Source organism: Globicephala melas, chromosome 20 (genome assembly GCF_963455315.2).
Source record: "Globicephala melas chromosome 20, mGloMel1.2, whole genome shotgun sequence".
Taxonomy (NCBI): Eukaryota; Metazoa; Chordata; class Mammalia; order Artiodactyla; family Delphinidae; genus Globicephala; species Globicephala melas.
The window spans coordinates 50,011,564-50,031,511 of record NC_083333.1 but is presented as its reverse complement, the minus strand read 5'-3'; the positions used below and the strand labels follow the sequence as shown (position 1 = coordinate 50,031,511).

Here is a 19,948-nt window from a genome sequence, read left to right as displayed (position 1 = left end):
CTTTCACTCATAGAAGATATTTTTGAGACACCAATATTTTTGTTTTGCAGTGGAGCTCCAGCTTCGTGGTGCCAGAAACATTGGATTCATTGGAGGTGCTTATTTTCTGCATTTCGTGTTGAAGCTCAACTTAGAGAACTGATCAGGAAGCTTAAACAGGTGATTGCTATAATGTTTTTTTCCTTGAGTAGCATTTTGGCAAGGCCTTCTGAGTACTCTACCCCAAACCATATATATTGTAAGGTGTTGAAGAATGGTTTGTAGGAACAGGCACCGTTCCTGACCCTGTGCGAGCACACAGCTCTATTATCCCTTATCCTTTTGGGAGGCTCTTTTCCTGGCCTTGGGTAATTTCCTCACATTCATATGCTTACCATTATTCAGTTGAACTCTTGAGGCCCTTCTGCATATCTCTGGAGTTCTCTATGCAGATCTCTTCTCTCCTGAACTCTGGCCTGGGAACTCTAGCCATCCTGGTCTTCCTGGATTCTCAGCTCAGTCTCTTTAAATCTGGGAGTTCTCCACGTTCCACTCGGGTTTTTCCTTTCCTGCACCTTCGTCCAGAATCTTTCTCAAGGTTGACTGTAAGCTGGGGCAGTTGTTGGACTTACTTCATTTATTTTCCCTACTTCATTTATTTCTCAGAGGTCACTGTCCTTTATTGCTTGATATATAGTGTTTTGGAGATGATTATTTCATATGCTTTGTCCATTTTTTGGTTGGTTCAAGCAGAAGGGTAAATCTGGTCCCTCTTACTCCATATTGGCCAGAAACAGAAGTCTTTAGAAATGTGGATTTTTCAAACTAAAAGATTATTTCAAATTGTTCTGTGAGATTTACCACTGTACATGTATTCTTTCTATAGCAAAGTGACTTCCCAAGAGAGACCTTTGAAGGCCCTAAACATGAAGTACTGCGAAGATGTCTTTGTGCAGGTTATTTCAAAAATGTAGCTCGCAGGTAAGCAGTAAGAGCTTGAGAGATGGATAGAGAAATACAACCGTATTTGATGATAATATTAAATATTTAATATTAAAGACAGTTTGATTTAAACTCTGTTTAAATCAAATTATGATGACATCAATTACAGTGACCCTTTTCATAATTGTCACTTGTGCAAGGGGAGCTGCAGTGGCTGAGAGCAAGATATTGAAGCTCCTGTGGGGCAGGAGGGGAGTCTGTAGGACAGCTGTCCAGCGTGGGGTATTAGTGCCTAAGTTAAGTGACACTGGTTTTCTTGCAGAGGGGTGGCTCTTTGTGGAGTGTGAAAGCCAAATTAGGTTGAGGATGGCATCCCTGAGGAAGGGTAGTTTGGTGTGGAATGTCAGGTCTTGAGCAGGATTGGGGAAGGTACTTACATGGGAGTTATTTGGTATTGAGTGTCAAGAGTCTGAGTGTAGGGAGGGAGGCCATCTTTGTAGGGAAAGGGGTAAGAGTGGTGGTGATGGGAGATTCGTTATATACAGGGGAATTGATCACATAATTGAATATATTAAGGCAAATGGTGAAGGGAGTTAGAAATGCTGAAAGGGAGAAAAGAAGAATGAGCCCTGTGGAGTTGATTGGAATTTCAGGTATTATGGGTTTTTTAATTAGTTAATTAATTAATTTATTTATGGCTGCATTGGGTCTTCGTTGCTGCACATGGACTTTTTCTAGTTGTGGCAAGTGGGAGCTACTCTTCGTCATGGTGTGCAGGCTTCTCATGCGGTGGCTTCTCTTGTTGTGGAGTGCAGGCTGTGGGCGCGTGGGCTTCAGTAGTTGTGGCACACAGGCTCAGTAGTTGTGGCTCATGGGCTCTACAGCACAGGTTCGGTAGTTGTGGCGCACGGGCTTAGTTGCTCCGCAGCATGTGAGATCTTCCCGGACCAGGGCTCGAACCCATGTCCCCTGCACTGGCAGGCAGCTTCTTAACCACTGCACCACCAGGAAAGTCTGGTATACAGTTTTTACTATAGTTAGATGGATGGATAGATAGATATGGTAATAAAAATAGATGATACTGTGTGTGTGTGTGTGTAATATGTATTTGTATGTATGTAAATATGTAACCTAACTATGAGATGGACTGGAAGCAATGACACTATAATAGCAATGAATATACTTTGTGCCCAGATCTTGACTTGGAACAACCATCTGCCACATAAAAGACCCAGGGCTCTTTGGAGAAATAGGGCTGGGAAAGTACATGATGAGCCCGAAATATCTTATTTTGCCAGCAAGCAAAGTAGTGATCAGTGAAGGTTGAGGCCATGTCAGAAGTACAAAGGAGCCAGCTTGAATAGGTCCCAGCTGATCAAAGATGGGATATTTTGAGCATTGAAATAAATAATGATAGTAATGGATTATATAACCCATTGAATAAAATGTGAAATCATGGGTCTATAATCATATAAATTAATAAATGAGTAAATTAAAAGTTTAATGACAAATAGAATTATTTACATAGTTGAGCACCTCTCCACAAAACTCTTGTTAATTACAAAGGGAAAAAGTAACTTCTCACTGAAGAAGCCTGGCAGATGTTACCTAGATCAAGCAACAAATCAAAATCATGTTCCTCCTGATAGGATATAATGAAAACACAGCAACACTTCTGTGATATTCCTGCCAAAGATCTGTAACCTGAATCTAATCATCCTAAAACAGACAAAATCAAATTGAGGCACATACTACAAAATAACTAGCTGATAATTTAAAGGTGTCAAGATCATGAAGGTCAAAGGAAGACTGGGGAGTATTCCAGAATGAAGGAGACTAAGGGGCCATAAAATGTAAAGTCAGTAAATGATTCTGAACTGGATCCTTTTACTATAAAGGATATTATTAGGACATTTGGTAAACTTCATTGGGTTCTGAGGATTAGATGCTAGTAATGTGTCAGTGTTAATTCCCTGGTTTTGATGGTTGTATTATGGTTATATAGGAGAATATTCTTGATTATAGGAAATGCACACTCAGGTATTTGGGGATGATGGGTCATAAGTTTGGCTACTAACTTTCAAATGGTTGAAGAAAAAAAGATTTTTGTACTGTCCAAATATGTACTGTGTAGATATATATACAAATAATTATAATGCAGTCTGATCTGGGTTATAATAGGAATATATGTGAAGTTCTGTAGGAAATCAGTTGTGATGATTGAGCTCTAAGGCATAATTTTGACAAGTTTTTGGAATAACATATATATAGGGAAGTATAGAAGAGGATAAGAATTTAAAGTTAACACGAATTAGAAAAAATGCAGATGAAATGTTCTAATTATCATATATTTTTTTGAATTTTTGAATTTTATTTATTTTTTTATACAGCAGGTTCTTATGAGTTACCCATTTTATACATATTAGTGTATACATGTCAATCCCAGTCTCCCAGTTCATCCCACCACCACCACCGCCCACTCCACTGCCGCTATCCCCCCTTGGTGTCCATACATTTGTTCTCTACATCTCTGTCTCAATTTCTGCCCTGTAAACCAGTTCATCTATACCATTTTTCTAGGTTCCACGTATGTACATTAATATATGATATTTGGTTTTCTTTTTATGACTTACTTCACTCTGTATGACAGTCTCTAGATTCATCCACGTCTCTACAAATGACCCAGTTTCGTTCCTTTTTATGGCTGAGTAATACTCCATTGTATATATGTACCACATCTTCTTTATCCATTCATCTGTCGATGGGCATTTAGGTTGCTTCCATGACCTGGCTATTGTAAGTAGTGCTGCAATGAACATTGAGGTGCATGTGTCTTTTTGAATTATGGTTTTCTCTGGGTATATGCCCAGTAGTGGGATTGCTGGGTTATACGCTAATTCTATTTTTAGTTTTTTAAGGAACCTCCATACTGTTCTCCATAGTGGCTGTATCAATTTACATTCCCACCAACAGTGCAAGAGGGTTCCCTTTTCTTCACACCCTCTCCAGCCTTTGTTGTTTGTAGATTTTCTCATGATGCCCATTCTGACTGGTGTGAGGTGATACCTCATTGTAGTTTTGATTTGCATTTTCTAATAATTAGTGATGTTGAGCAGCTTTTCATGTGCTTCTTGGCCATCTGTATGTCTTCTTTGGAGAAATGTCTATTTAGGTCTTCCGCCCATTTTTGGATTGGATTGTTTGTTTTTTTTAATATTGAGCTGCATGAGCTGTTTATATATTTTGGAAATGAATCCTTTGTCCATTGATTCATTTGCAAATATTTCCTCCCATTCTGAGGGTTGTCTTTTCGTCCTGTTTGTAGTTTCCTTTGCTTTGCAAAGCTTTTAAGTTTCATTAGGTCCCGTTTGTTTATTTTTGTTTTTATTTCCATTACTCTAGGAGGTGGATCAAAAAAGATCTTGCTGTGATTTACGTCAAAGAGTGTTCTTCCTATATTTTCCTCTAAGAGTTTTATAGTCTCCGGTCTTACATTTAGGTCTTTAATCCACTTTGAGTTTATTTTTGTGTATGGTGTTAGGGAGTGTTCTAATTTCATTCTTTTACATGTAGCTGTCCAGTTTTCCCAGCACCACTTATTGAAGAGGCTGTCTTTTCTCCATTGTATATCCTTGCCTCCTTTGTCATAGATTAGTTGACCATAGGTGCATGGGTTTATCTCTGGGCTTTCTATCTTGTTCCATTGATCTATGTTTCTGTTTTCGTGCCAGTACCATATTGTCTTGATTACTGTAGCTTGGTAGTATAGTCTGAAGTCAGGGAGTCTGATTCCTCTAGCTCTGTTTTTTTCCCTCAAGACTGCTTTGGCTATTCGGGGTCTTTTGTGTCTCCATACAAATTTTAAGGTTTTTTGTTTTAGTTCTGAAAACAATGCCATTGGTAATTTGATAGGGATTGCATTGAATCTGTAGATTGCTCTGGGTAGTATAGTCATTTTCACAATATTGATTCTTCCAATCCAAGAACATGGGATATCTCTCCATTTGTTTGTATCATATTTAATTTCTTTCATCAGTGTCTTATAGTTTTCTGCATACAGGTCTTTTGTCTCCCTAGGTAGGTTTATTCCTAAGTATTTTATTCTTTGTGTTGCAGTGGTAAATGGTAGTGTTTCCTTAATTTCTCTTTCAGATTTTTCACCATTAGTGTATAGGAATGCAAGAGATTTCTGTGCATTAATTTTGTATCCTGCAACTTTACCAAATTCATTGATTAGCTCTAGTAGTTTTCTAGTAGTTTTCTTAGGATTCTCTGTGTATAGTATCATGTCATCTGCAAACAGTGACAGTTTTACTTCTTCTTTGCCAATTTGTATTCCTTTTATTTCTTTTTCTTCTCTGATTGCCATGGCTAGGACTTCCAAAACTATGTTGAATAATAGTGGTGAGAGTGGACATCCTTGTCTTGTTCCTGATCTTAGAGGAAATGCTTCAGTTTTTCACCACTGAGAATGATGTTTGCTGTGGGTTTGTTGTATATGGCCTTTATTATGTTGAGGTAGGCTCCCTCTGTGCCCACTTTCTGGAGAGTTTTTATCATAAATGGGTGTTGAATTTTGTCAAAAGCTTTTTCTGCATCTTTTGGGGTGATCATATGGTTTTTACTTTTCAGTTTGTTAGTATGATGTATCACACTGATTGTTTTGCCTATATCGAAGAATCCTTGCATCCCTGGGATAAATCCCACTTGATCATGGTGTATGATCCTTTTAATGTGTTGTTGGATTCTGTTTGCTGGTATTTTGTTGAGGATTGTTGCATCTGTGTTCATCAGTGACATTGGCCTGTAGTTTTCATTCTTTGTGACATCTTTGTCTGGTTTTGGTATCAGGGTGATGGTGGCCTCATAGAATGAGTTTGGGAGTGTTCCTTCCTCTGCAGTTTTTTGGAAGAGTTTGAAGAGGTTGGGTGTTAGCTCTACTCTAAATGTTTGATAGAATTCATCTGTGAAGGCATCTGGTCCTGGACTTTTGTTTGTTGGAAGATTTTTAATCACAGTTTCAATTTCATTACTTGTGATTGATCTGTTCATATTTTCTGTTTCTTCCAGGTTCAGTCTTGGAAGGTTATACCTTTCTAAGAATTTGTCCATTTCTTCCAGGTTGTCCATTTTATTGGCATAGAGTTGCTTGTAGTAGTCTCTTAGGATGCTTTGTATTTCTGTGGTGTCTGTTCTCCTTTTCCATTTCTAATTTTATTGATTTGAGCCCTCTCCCTCTTTTTCGTGATGAATCTGGGTAATGGTTTATCAATTTTGTTTATCTTCTCAAAGAACCAGCTTTTAGTTTTATTGATCTTTGCTATTGTTTTCTTTGTTTCTGTTTCATTGATTTCTTTCCTTCTGCTAACTTTGGGTTTTGTTTGTTCTTCTTTCTCTAATTCCTTTAGTATGGTTAGATTGTTTGAGATTTTTCCTGTTTCTTGAGATAGGCTTGTATTGGTATAAACTTCCCTCTTAGAACTGCTTTTGCCGCATCCCATAGGTTTTGGATCATCGTGTTTTCACTGTCATTTGTCTCTAGGTATTTTTTGATTTCCTCTCTGATTTCTTCAGTGATCTCTTGGTTATTTAGCAGCATGTTATCTAGCCTCCATGTGTTTGTGTTTTTTACGTTTTTTTCCCCTGTAATTGATTTCTAATCTCATAGCGTTGTGGTCAGAAAAGATGTTTGATATGATTTCAGTTTTCTTAAATTTACTGAGGCTTGATTTGTGACCCAAAATGTGATCTATCCTGGAGAATGTTACGTGCACACTTGAGAAGAAAGTGTAATCTGCTGTTTTTGGATGGAATGTCCTATAAATATCAATTAAATCTATCTGGTCTGTTGTGTCATTTAAAGCTTGTGTTTCCTTATTAATTTTCTGTTCAGATGATCTGTCCATTGGTGTAAGTGAGGTGTCAAAGTGCCCCACTATTATTGTGTTACTGTCGATTTCCTCTTTTATGGCTGTTAGCAGTTGCCTTATGTATTGAGGTGCTCCTATGTTGGGTGCATATATATTTATAATTGTTATATCTTCTTGGATTGATCCCTTGATCATTATGTAGTGTCTTTCCTTGTCTCTTGTAACATTCTTTATTTTAAAGTCTGTTTTATCTGGTATGAGTATTGCTATTCCAGCTTTCTTTTGATTTCCATTTGCATGGAATATCTTTTTCCATCCCCTCGCTTTCAGTCTGTATGTGTCCCTAGGTCTGAAGTGGGTCTCTTGTAGACAGCATATATATGGGTCTTGTTTTGGTATCCATTCAGCGAGCCTGTGTCTTTTGGTTGGAGCATTTAATCCATTCATGTTTAAGGTAATTATCGATATGTATGTTCCTGTTACCATTTTCTTAATTGTTATGGGTTTGTTTGTGTAGGTCCTTTTCTTCTCTTGTGTTTCTCACTTGGAGAAGTTTCCTTTAGCGTTTGTTGCATAGCTGGTTTGGTGGTGCTGAATTCTCTTAGCTTTTGCTTGTCTGTAAAGCTTTTCATTTCTCTGTCGAATCTGAATGAGATCCTTGCCAGATAGAGTAATCTTGGTTGTAGGCTCTTCTCTTTCATCACAGTCATGCCACTCCCTTTTGGCTTGTAGAGTTTCTGCTGAGAAATCAGCTGTTAACCTTATGCGAGTTCCCTTGTATGTTATTTTTCGTTTTTCCCTTGCTGCTTTCAATAATTTTTCTTTGTCTTTAATTTTTACCAGTTTGATTGCTATGTGTCTTGGTGTGTCTGTCCTTGGGTTTGTCCTGTATGGGACTCTGAGCTTCCTGAACTTGGGTGGCTATTTCCTTTCCCACGTTAGGGAAGTTTTCGACTATTATCTCTTCAAATATTTTCTCGGGTCCTTTCTCTCTCTCTCTCCTTCTGGGACCCCTATAATGCGAATGTTTTTGTGTTTAATGTTGTCCCAGAGGTCTCTTAGGCTGTCTTCATTTCTTTTCATTCTTGTTTCTTTTTCTGTTCCATGGCAGTGAATTCCATCATTCTGTCTTCCAGTTCACTTATCCGTTCTTCTGCCTCAGTTACTCTGCTATTGATTCCTTCTAGTGTGTTTTTCATTTCAGTTATTGTATTGTTCATATCTGTTTGTTTGTTCTTTAATTCTTCTAGGTCTTTGTTAAACATTTCTTGCATCTTCTTGATCTTTGCCTCCATTCTTTTTCTGAGGTCCTGGATCATCTTCACTATCATTATTCTGAATTCTTTTTCTGGAAGGTTGCCTATCTCCACTTCATTTAGTTGTTTTTCTGGGGTTTTATCTTGTTCCTTCATCTGGTACATAGCCCTCTGCCTTTTCATCTTGTCCATCTTTCCGTGAATGTGGTTGTTGTTCCACAGGCTGCAGGACTGTAGTTCTTCTTGCTTCTGCTCTAATTATCACATTTTAGAATAGTGAAAATTACCTATACCCTTGAAAGGAGATGTAGCATAATATAATGTGAAGAATACTGTATTTAAGTCAGAAGACCTATGTTTAGGACTTGCCTCATCATACATTAGCTCTTTGACTTGAGAAAGCTATCTAATTTATTTGAATCTCAGTTTTGAGCTTTTAATAAAGTACCTGGCTCTCAAAACTCATAGGCTTATTTGAGGTTTTATTATGAAAGCATTTTGGAAATTCTCAAGCACAAATACAATATTATTGTTAATATTGCTATTTATTGACCAGAAATGTTTATACTTAATTAAAATGACTATTTAAGTTGTATCATTAGTTCTTTTTTTTTTTGGCTGCACCGCGCAGCTTGTGGAGTTTTAGTTCCCCAACCAGGGATCAAACCCAGGCCCTTGGCAGTGAGAGCACAGAGTCCTAACCACTGGACTGCCAGGGAATTCCCTGTATCATTAGTTTTAAGATGAATTGGTAGAGGGGACTTCCCTGGTGGCGCAGTGGTTAAGAATCTGCCTGCCAATGCAGGAGACACTGGTTTGAGCCCTGGTCTGGGAAGATCCCACATGTCGCAGAGCAACTAAGCCCGTGTGCCACAACTACTGAGCCTGCGCTCTAGAGCCCATGAGCCACAACTACTGAGCCCATGTGCCACAACTACTAAAGCCCACACACCTAGAGCCTGTGCTCTGCAACAAGAGAAGCCACCGCGATGAGAAGCACGTGCACACAGCAAAGAGTAGCCCCCACTCGCCGCAACTTGAGAAAACCTGCGCGGAGCAATGAAAACCCAACGCAGCCAAAAATTAATTAATTGATTAAGAAAAAAAAGATCAATTGGTAGAGAAGTTATAGTGACAGTTGAATAAATATAAACCTCTGCTTATAGCAATCTTTGTAGTAGAACATATAATTTTTCATCGTTAGTGCTCTACAGTGAAACTTATTTAGTGCTCTAAACTTATTTCATTGCTTTTACTGTTCTTGTCTTTATCCTTTGGTTTTTTGGTTCTTAGGTCTGTTGGGAGAACGTTTTGCACAATGGATGGGCGTGGAAGCCCAGTTCACATTCATCCTTCCTCAGCAGTAAGTACCTTGTTTTTAATAAAAGGAAGAAATTTCTTCCTTTTGTAAAGGAAGGTGTAGGAATTTCTTCCTTTTGTAAAGGTATAGGAATAAATAATATACAGATGTCTTCTACTTTTCTCTTTTGAGGATAAGTTTAGCATATATCTATATTACATAAAGGTATTGGTTGGCCTATGCCTCCTGTTTGATTGAAGAATATAGAAATTAATTCAGAAGAGTTTGGGCTGTTGGTATTTGGTTGGTCTAATGTGCAATAAGGCAGGTTATTGAATTATCATCCTTAAATGAATTCTTTTGTGTAGCTTCATGAACAGGAAACCAAACTTGAATGGATCATTTTCCATGAGGTATTAGTTACCACCAAAGTCTACGCAAGAATTGTGTGTCCAATCCGTTATGAATGGGTGAGAGACTTGTTACCCAAGTTGCATGAATTTAATGCACATGATTTGAGCAGTGTGGCCCGACGTGAAATGAGAGAAGATGCAAGAAGGAGGTGGACCAATAAGGAAAATGTAAAGCATCTAAAGGGTGAGTGAATCGCTTGTTCTAGAGCATAAGTGTCCAAATTCTCATATAATTACAGAAAAACTGTTACAGAGCTTAGATTCTGGCTCTGTCTCCTCAGAAAAGCAAAGAGTTGTCATGAGTCTCAGACTTACTTTGACTTCCTTCTTTCCTTCCAGTTAATCATGTTTTCCTTAACCCCTCTGTTCAACAACATTATTATTATTATTATTTTAATTATTATTATTATTATTTTTTGCATTTCTCGGGCCTCTCACTTGTTGTGGCCTCTCCCGTTGCGGAGTATAGGCTCCGGACGCGCAGGGCCAGCGGCCACGGCTCACGAGCCTAGCCGCTCCATGGCATGTGTGATCTTCCTGGACCGGGGCACGAACCCGTGTCCCCTGCATTGGCAGGCAGACTCTCAACCACTGCGCCACCAGGGAAGCCCCAGCAACATTATTAATAACAATATCTATAGAACTTTTTTGCCACATGCTAACAACTTGCATTACCCCATTAAATATTCACAATAACTCTGTGAAGTAACTGCATATCCCTACTTTATAGATGAGGAAATACTTAGCAGTATACAATAATTTGCTGAAAATCCCAAAGCTAATATTTGGTGAATCTGGATTTTGAATCCAAGGAATTTGACTCTGTGGCCTCTACTCTTAACTATTATGCCATATTGCTTCCCAGTAGTGCTTTACTATTTTTATTTTGTTTATAAAATTTTGTGAATTATTACTGCAGAACATCCTTTTTTTTTTTTCAGGAGATTTTTCCTTGAAATGTTAGGTCCCTAGTTGTGAGGCATAAACTGTTGTGGTACTGAACTAGGACAGAAAGCTTAATTCTCAGCTCACAAATAAAAAGAGCTTTTCAGTAAAGCTTTTTGAGGCTGATTGATGGAGCAAATTGTATTATCCTTATTTAACATCACTGAGAAATAGAATGGTGGGGAATTTTGCCCAAGGTCATTGGAAATGTTAACTACTCTGTTTTGTTGTAGTGTATAACCACACTACATGTTTGACTTAGGGTCAATTTTTCTGACTCCTCAGACCTCTATGCTCTTATTTTATTTATTTATTCATTCATTCATTTGGCTGCCCCAGGTCTTAGTTGTGGCACGCAGGATCTTTTTAGTTGCAGCATGTGGGATCTAGTTCCCTGATCAGGGATTGAACCCTGGCCCCCTGCACTGGGTGTGCAGTCTTAGCCACTGGACCACTTGGGAAGTCCTTTTATGCTCTTATTTTTATCCATCAATTATATCATTTCTTTTGAAAGGGCAAAATTTAATTTCCTTCTTTTCCCCTTAACATTAAAAAATCAGAGCATCTCTTTCTCTTAACGTTTCTAATACTGAAACTCAAAACTAAAATTTTATTGGATTAATTTGTAATGTTTTCAGATGGAATACCAAAAGAAGTCCTAAAGAAAATGCAAAGAAGAAATGATGATAAATCCATATCAGACGCACGTGCTCGTTTCCTTGAGAGAAAGCAGCAGAGGTCCCAGGATCACAGTGACACCCTGAAGGAAACAGGCTAAGCAGTGAACCCTCCAATTCAGGAAGTAGGAAAAGCAGCCAGAAAATGTGCTTCTGCTTTGCCATTTATGTCAGACAGCACTACCAAGAGGAAGTGGTCAGCAGCTGTTTTTAGCATATGAGTTAAAAGCAAATCAAAGCTCATCAGTACCAATAAATGGAATTTTCAAAGAAAAGATTGAGCTGCCATAGTCATAGGAAATGATACATGAAACCAATGAAAGACAATATATGTGATATTTTCCTCACTTCAATTTTGCTGGCCTTAACTGGTATCAAATGCTGTCAGTGAGATATTTTCAAAGAACATTGAATTGTATTTAATCAGCGTGTATTCCATTTGCATTGAAGCATTAAAAATTATTTTCCTTAAATCTCTTTAAGGCCTTCTTGTTGCTATTAGAATAGTATTATATCAGGTTATCAGGTATGTGACCATTCCCTTCTGAAGGCTGAACATAAAAGAGGTTTTTACTGAGCAATACTTAGATGTCTAACCGTTTAATTGCTACAGAGCTTTATAGATACTTAGAGAAAAGACTTAATCAATTAGTAAATAAGAAAATTGCCTATGGCAAGATTCTTTGTTGAATTAATATTAATCCTTAAGTTGATTTTTCTGGGATTATACAAATTCCTTTTTATATAAAAGTATATTGTTTAAAACAGTAGCTATAGCCATTAACCAAAGGACAGATGATATATATATGTTCTTTTTTTAGCTGTCCCTACATACTTGTATCAGCACCATGTATGTAGGTGTGACAGTGTTTCAAACAGCCCTTCCACCTGGCCTACTCTCTTGCCTCCAGCTGCTTGGGTAGGACCATTTAAACTTCTATTACGCCGATCTTGAAATGGATTTTCAAAGCAGCCAACACTGCATCACCAGTGTTTCAAATTGGAACCTTGAGGCTAGTTAGTATCACACTCAGGCCACACTCAGCACTTGTCCACTCTGTTGTTTACTGCCTTGTATTCTAGTTATTTGTGTATTTGTCTGTCTCCCCCACTAGATTATACGCTCCTTGTGGGCAGGGACTATGTCTTTTTCATCTTTGTATCTTTCATGGCACCTAGCACAGTGCTTTGCACATAGTAGTCAATGTTTGTTAAATAAAGCTATTAGTGTCGTTCAAATTCAAAAGGCAGTATAATGTGTGTTTTTAGATATTTTCTGTAAAATTTAAGAATTTAAAATTTTAATAGATAACTCACTCTTTCGCAGTTACTTCCTTTGGCATCTAAACAATTTTCTGTTCAATATTAGAAACTTGAAGTCTTTATTGAAAAATCACATGAGGACCCAAATCCATGTTTGTTCTTGAAGTAAGGTGAGTGGTGATGGTTTCTTGGAACATTCCTAGCATTGTTAATTTGTTCTTCTAACCTTCAGTGCTCAAGACACTGTTTCAGCACATTAGTCCTATCAGTTTCTCTTCCCAGGTATGTATCAGTGCATTTCCTTAGACGTGGTGGGGGTGTATGTGGATTCTTGGAATTACAGCTCTTTTATTTCAGTAAGTTTTTATTAAGCACACATTCTAAATCTATAGTCTATATCTATAATTTCATCAGTTTTCCCAATCATGTCCTTTATAGCATTTTCCCCCAGTTCAGGATCCAGTCAAGAATCGTGTATTGTATTTAATCTCCTTTAATCTAGAAAAGGTCTTCTGTCTTTGTCTTTCGCATTTAACATTTTTTAAAATTGAAGTGTAGGGAATTTGGGATTAACAGACACACACTACTATATATAAAGTAGGTAAACAATAAGGACCTGCTGTATAGCACAGGGAACTATATTCAGTATCTTATAATAACCTATAATGGAAAAGAATGTGAAAAAGAATATATATGTATGTATATATAGTTGAATTACTTTGCTGTACACCTGAAACATTGTAAATCAACTATACTTCAATTAAAAAATAATTTAAAAAGTAAACTGGAGTAAATTGACCTACAACACTGTGTTATTTCCAGGTGCACAACACAGTGATTTGATATTTCTATACATTGCCAAATGATCATCACAATAAGTCTAGTTACCATCTGTCACCATACATAGATATTACAATATTATTGACTGTATTCCCCATGCTGTACATTTCATCCCAATGACTCATTTATTTTGTACCTCTGAAGGTACAGACCTGAAGAGTGTACCTCTTGGTCTCCCTCACCTATTTCACTCATCCCCCTACTCCTCCTTCTCCTCTGGCAGCCACCTGTTTGTTCTCTGTATCTATGACTCTTTCTGTTTTATGTTTGTTCATTTGTTTTATTTTTCAGATTCCACATATAAGTAAAATCATACGGTATTTGTCGTTCTCTGACTTATTTCACTTAGCATAATACCCTCTAGGTCCATTCATGTTGTTGCAAATGGAAAGGTTTCTTTTTTTTTTTTTATGGCTAATACTCCATTGTAAATATATATACCACATCTTCTTAATCCATTCATCCATCAATAGATACTTAGGTTGCTTCCATATCTTGGCTATTATAAACAATGCTGCAATGAACATAGGGTTGCATATAGTTTTTCAAATTAGTGTTTTCTTCAGAAAAATACCCAGAAGTGGAATTGCTAGGTGTATGGCAGTTCTATTTTTAATTTATTGAGGAACCTCCATCCTGTTTTCCATAGTGGCTGTACCAACTTACATTCCCACCAACAGTGTACAAGGGTTCCCTTTTCTCCATGTCCTTGCCTACATGTATTTTTTGTCTTTCACATTTAACATTTGAATAACAGTTTTGACATTTTTTAATAATACAGGTTAGTTATTTTATAGTATATCCTCAATTTGGATTTCTCTAATGTTTTCCTCATGGTTTTGCATTTGTGACTGGAATACTGCATAAGTGATACACTGTCTTTCCCAAGGCATTAAATCTGGAGGTACATGGTATTTGCCCCTTATTGCTGATATTAATTTTGATTAATTGGTTAGGGTGTTTTTGATTTCTTCAGTCTAGTTACTCTCTTTTTTATTATTATTAATTAATTTATTTTTGGCTGCGTTGGGTCTTTGTTGCTGCACTCAGGCCCTCTCTAGTTGTGGTGAGTGGGGGGGGGGCATTCGTCGTTGCAGTGCACAGGCCTCTCATTGTGGTGGCTTCTCTTGTGGAGCACGGGCTCTAGGTGCGTGGGCTTCAGTAGTTGTGGCACGCGGGCTCAGTAGTTGTGGCACACAGGCTTAGTGGCTCCATGGCATGTGGGATCTTCCTGGACCAGGCCTCGAACCTGTGTCCCCTGCATTGGCGAGCGGATTCTTAACAACTGTGCCACCAGGGAAGTCCCAAGTCTAGTTATTCTTATAATTAATAAGTAATTTGTGGGAGAGATACTTTGAGATTATGTGAAATAGCCTGTTCCTTATAAATTATTACCCTCTGTTTTTATCATCAACTGATGATTCTTGCCTGAATCAGTTTATTCTTATGGTTGCAGAATGGTGCTTTTTTTTTTTTCCTATACAGGTGATCCTTGAACAACATGGGTTTGAACTGCGTGGGTCCAGTTATATGTTTTTTATTTTTTTATTTTTTATTTTTTTTTTTTTTCTAGGTTACAGTATTTATTATGACATCAAATGAGATCACATGAACAAAGTGCCTAGACCACTGTCGTGTTCAAATGCTAGTTTCCTTCTTCTTCTTAACCCATGATGTTTAATTGTAACCAAGTGAAAAAAGAGGACTTCGGGGATAATAACCTTTTCATTCTAGTTGATTGAAAGTTTCTCTTCCCTTAATGTGATTGCCCTGGTAAAACCTAGAGAAGAGCTCTTTCACGCCTTGTCTGCAGACATCCCTGCCGGCAATCTCTTTTCCTGATTCGCTTAGTGTACTTACCCTCGCTATGATCACCCATAAGAGAGGGGATTGGTTCAATTTGGCAATGAGGAGGATATTTCACTGTCCCTCAGTGGCAGTAATGACCCTTCTGCCCTTGGGGAGAGAGATAATAGGGGCTACTGAGTTGTTTGAAAGTTTCGTCTATATAGTTTTTTTTTTTTTTTTTACATATATATATATATATATATAACTTATATGAGAATTGCTACTCCAGCTTTCTTTTGGTTTCCATTTGCATGAAATACCTTTTTCCATCCCCTTACTTTCAGTCTGTATGTGTCTCTAGGTCTGAAGTGGGTCTCTTGTAGACAGCAAATATATGGGTCTTGTTTTTGTATCCATTCAGCCAATCTGTGTCTTTTGGTGGGAGCATTTAGTCCATTTACATTTAAGGTAATTATCGATATGTGTGTTCCCATTCCCATTTTCTTAATTGTTTTGGGTTTGTTATTGTAGGTCTTTTCCTTCTTTTGTGTTTCTTGCCTAGAGAAGTTCCTTTAGCAGTTGTTGTAGAGCTGGTCTGGTGGTGCTGAACTCTCTCAGCTTTTGCTTGTCTGTAAAGGTTTTAATTTCTCCATCAAATCTGAATGAGATCCTTGCTGGGTAGAGTAATCTTGGTTGCAGGTTTTTCTCCTTCAACACTTTCAATATGTCCTGCCACTCCCTTCTGGCTTGCAGAGTTTCTGCTGAAAGATCAGCTGTTAACCTTATGGGGATTCCCTTGTGTGTTATTTGTTGTTTTTCCCTTGCTGCTTTTAATATGTTTTCTTTGTATTTAATTTTTGACAGTTTGATTAATATGTGTCTTGGCGTATTTCTCCTTGGATTTATCCTGTATGGGACTCTGTGTGCTTCCTGGACTTGATTAACTATTTCCTTTCCCATATTAGGGAAGTTTTCAACTATAATCTCTTCAAATATTTTCTCAGTCCCTTTCTTTTTCTCTTCTTCTTCTGGAACCCCTATAATTCGAATGTTGGTGCGTTTAATGTTGTCCCAGAGGTCTCTGAGACTGTCCTCAGTTCTTTTCATTCTTTTTTCTTTATTCTGCTCTGCAGTAGTTATTTCCACTATTTTATCTTCCAGGTCACTTATCCGTTCTTCTGCCTCAGTTATTCTGCTATTGATCCCATCTAGAGTACTTTTAATTTCATTTATTGTGTTGTGCATCGTTGCTTGTTTCATCTTTAGTTCTTCTAGGTCCTTGTTAACTGATTCTTGCATTTTGTCCATTCTATTGTCCATTCTATCTCCAAGATTTCGGATCAACCTTACTATCATTATTCTGAATTCTTTTTCAGATAGACTGCCTATTTCCTCTTCATTTGTTACGTCTGGTGGGTTTTTATCTTGCTCCTTCATCTGCTGTGTGTTTTTCTGTCTTTTCATTTTGCTTATCTTACTGTGTTTGGGGTCTCCTTTTTTGCAGGCTGAAGGTTCGTAGTTCCTGTTGTTTTTTGTGTCTGTCCCCAGTGGCTAAGGTTGGTTCAGTGGGTTGTGTCGGCTTCCTGGTGGAGGGTACTAGTGCCTGTGTTCTGGTGGATGAGGCTGGATCTTGTCTTTCTGGTGGGCAGGTCCACGTCTGGTGGTGTGTTTTGGGGTGTCTGTAGACTTATTATGATTTTGGGCAGCCTCTCTGCTAATGGGTGGGGTTGTGTTCCTGTCTTGCTAGTTGTTTGGCATAGGATGTCCAGCACTGTAGCTTGCTGGTCGTTCAGTGAAGCTGGGTGCTGGCGTTGAGATGGAGATCTCGCGGAGATTTTTGCTGTTTGATATTATGTGCAGCTGGGAGGCCTCTTGTGGACCAGTGTCCTGAAGTTGGCTCTCCCACCTCAGAGGCACAGCACTGACTCCTGGCTGCAGCCCCAAGAGCCTTTCATCCACAGGGCTCCTTAATTTGGGATGATTCGTTGACTATTCAGGTATTCCACAGATGCAGGGTATATCAAGTTGATTGTGGAGCTTTAATCCGCTGCTTCTGAGGCTGCTGGAAGAGATTTCCCTTTCTCTTCTTTGTTCTCACAGCTCCCAGGGGCTCAGCTTTGGATTTGGCCCCGCCTGTGCGTGTAGGTCGCCGGAGGGCGTCTGTTCTTTGCTCAGACAGGACGGGGTTAAAGGAGCCGCTGATTCGGAGGCTCTGGCTCACTCAGGCCGGGGGGTAGGGAGGGTCACGGAGTGTGGGGCGGGCCTGCAGCGGCAGAGGCCGGGGTGACGTTGCAGCCTGAGGCGCGCCGTGCGTTCTCCCGGGGGAGTTGTTCCTGGATCCCGGGACCCTGGCAGTGGCGGGCTGCACAGGCTCCCCGGAAGGGCGTGTGGCTAGTGACCTGTGTTCGCACACAGGCCTCCTGGTGGCGGCAGCAGCGGCCTTAGCGTCTCATGTCTGTCTCTGGGCTCCGCACTTTTAGCCACGGCTCGCGCCCGTCCCTGGAGCTCTCTCAAGCAGCGTTCTTAATCCCCTCTCCTCGTGCACCAGGAAACAAAGAGGAACGTAAAAGTCTCTTGCCTCTTCGGCAGGTCCAGACTTTTCCCCGGACTCTCTCCCGGCTAGCCGCGGTGCACTAACGCCCTGCAGGCTGTGTTCACGCCGCCAACCTCAGTCCTCTCCCGGCGCTCCGACAAAAGCCGGAGCCTCAGCTCCCAGTCCCGCCCGCCCCGGCGGGCGAGCAGACAAGCCTCTCGGCTGGTGAGTTCCGGTCGGCCCGATCCTCTGCGGTGGAATCTGTCCGCTTTGCCCTCCGCACCCCTGTTGCTGTGCTCTCCTCCGCGGCTCCCAAGCTCCCCCACTCCGCCTCCCGAAGTCTCCACCCGCGAAGGGGCTTCCTAGTGTGTGGACACTTTTCCTCCTTCACAGCTCTCTCCCGCTGGTGCAGGACCCGTCCCTATCCTTTTGTCTCTGTTTAGTTTTTTCTTTTGCCCTAACCAGGTACGTGGGGGGTTCCTTGCCTTTTGGGAGGTCTGAGGTCTTCTGCCAGCGTTCAGTAGGTGCTCCGTAGGAGTTGTTCCACGCGTAGATGTATTTCTGGTGTATCTGTGGGGAGGAAGGTGATCTCCGCGTCTTACTCTTCCGCCATCTTCCCGGAAGTCTTCGTCTATATAGTTCTGTTTTTTATTTTTTTCAATGAATACGTAGTATAGTATTGTACTACATGATCTGTGGTTGATTGAATCTGAGGATGCAAAACCATTGATATGGAGGTCTGACTGTAAAGTTATACGACGATTTTCGAATACTGGGAGGGTGGGCACCCCTAAACACCGAGTTGTTGAAGGGTCAACTGTATTTATTTGTTGACATTATATTGTAAGGAAGAGCTTTCCTCGAAGAAGAATTTCCAATAAACACTTGGTTGCTAGGAACAGCATAAATCAAGACAGAGAATTAGAAAGCCCAGGGGGTATTTGAGAGGGGTGGCAAACAGTCTAGTTTATTTGGTGCATTGAGCATAAATAGAATAATAGGTTGAAAATATTGGTTGAGGACAGATTATGGAAGGCTTTGAAAGCCAAACTATGGAATTTGGACTTACTTTGTACTATATATGAATTTGTTGGAGGGGAATGTCATCATTACATTTCTAAGGTAATTGTGACAATGGTATTTTTTTGTTTTTTTAATAAATTTATTTTATTTACTTATTTTTGGCTGTGGTGGGTCTTCGCTGCTGCGCGCGGGCTTTCTATAGTTGCGGCGAGCGGGGGCTACTCTTCGTTGCAGTGTGCGGGCTTCTCATTGCGGAGCACGGGCTCTAGGCACACGGGCTTCAGTAGTTGCAGCATGCGGGCTCAGTAGTTGTGGCTCATGGGCTCTAGAGCACAGGCTTAGTAGTTGGGGCACACGGGCACACGGGCTCAGTAGTTGTGGCTCACGGGCTCTAGAGCACAGGCTCAGTAGTTGTGGCGCATGGGCTTAGTTGCTCCACGGCATGTGGGATCTTCCCGGACCAGGGATCGAACCTGTGTCCCCTGCATTGGCAGGCGGATTCTCAACCACTGCGCCACCAGGGAAGCCCTGTGACAATGGTGTTGATAAGAAGAATTGATTTCTACTGAGAGGGCTGTGAGAAAAGTAGTATGGGAGGAATACTGGATCCAGTTAAGAAGGAGAAGGAGTCTTGGAGGAAAAGGTAGTGATTATGGAAAAGTCTGTTCTTAAAAGAATGATTCACCTTTAAATTACCAAATGAAACAAAAAGAAACAAATGAAGATGAATGTTATCACAGAAAAATGGTCAGTCATTTTATAAAAGGAAACATTGAATGGTCAATAAATAAAATACTGAATCTTACTAGTAATTCGGGTAATGCAGTTGAAAATAAGTGAGATGCCATTCTTTTCCATCAGATTGGCAACAATTAATATATGCCTAAAAAGTGTTGTCATAGGATAAATTGCTCTTATTTTAGAGAACATTTTGGCAATATCTAGTAAAAGTGAAGATGTACACAACCTGTGACCCAGCAAGCCCAACTTTAAATTTATATCCTAGGAACTCTCTGAGAGTATATAAAATACTCTGTTTCTAGTAAAATTTGACTCCTATAGATTTAGAATCAGTTTGATGATTTATGTTACATACAGCATTTATAAAAATGTTATATA

General features: G+C 39.5%; 1 protein-coding gene across 2 annotated transcripts in view; it reads left to right on the top strand.

The window, feature by feature from the left end:
* The window catches only part of DHX40 (DEAH-box helicase 40), a 53,834-nt gene extending 39,332 nt beyond the window's left edge, over positions 1–14,502 (top strand). For both annotated transcript variants that reach the window (XM_030881766.3, XM_030881765.3), the window contains exons 14-18: positions 51–159; positions 866–960; positions 9,341–9,410; positions 9,716–9,944; positions 11,344–14,502. In XM_030881766.3, coding sequence (XP_030737626.1) covers positions 51–159; positions 866–960; positions 9,341–9,410; positions 9,716–9,944; positions 11,344–11,483 — 643 coding nt within the window. In that variant the 3' untranslated portion in view covers positions 11,484–14,502. The remainder of the gene's footprint in view (positions 1–50; positions 160–865; positions 961–9,340; positions 9,411–9,715; positions 9,945–11,343) is intronic.
* The last annotated feature ends 5,446 nt before the right edge of the window (positions 14,503–19,948 follow it).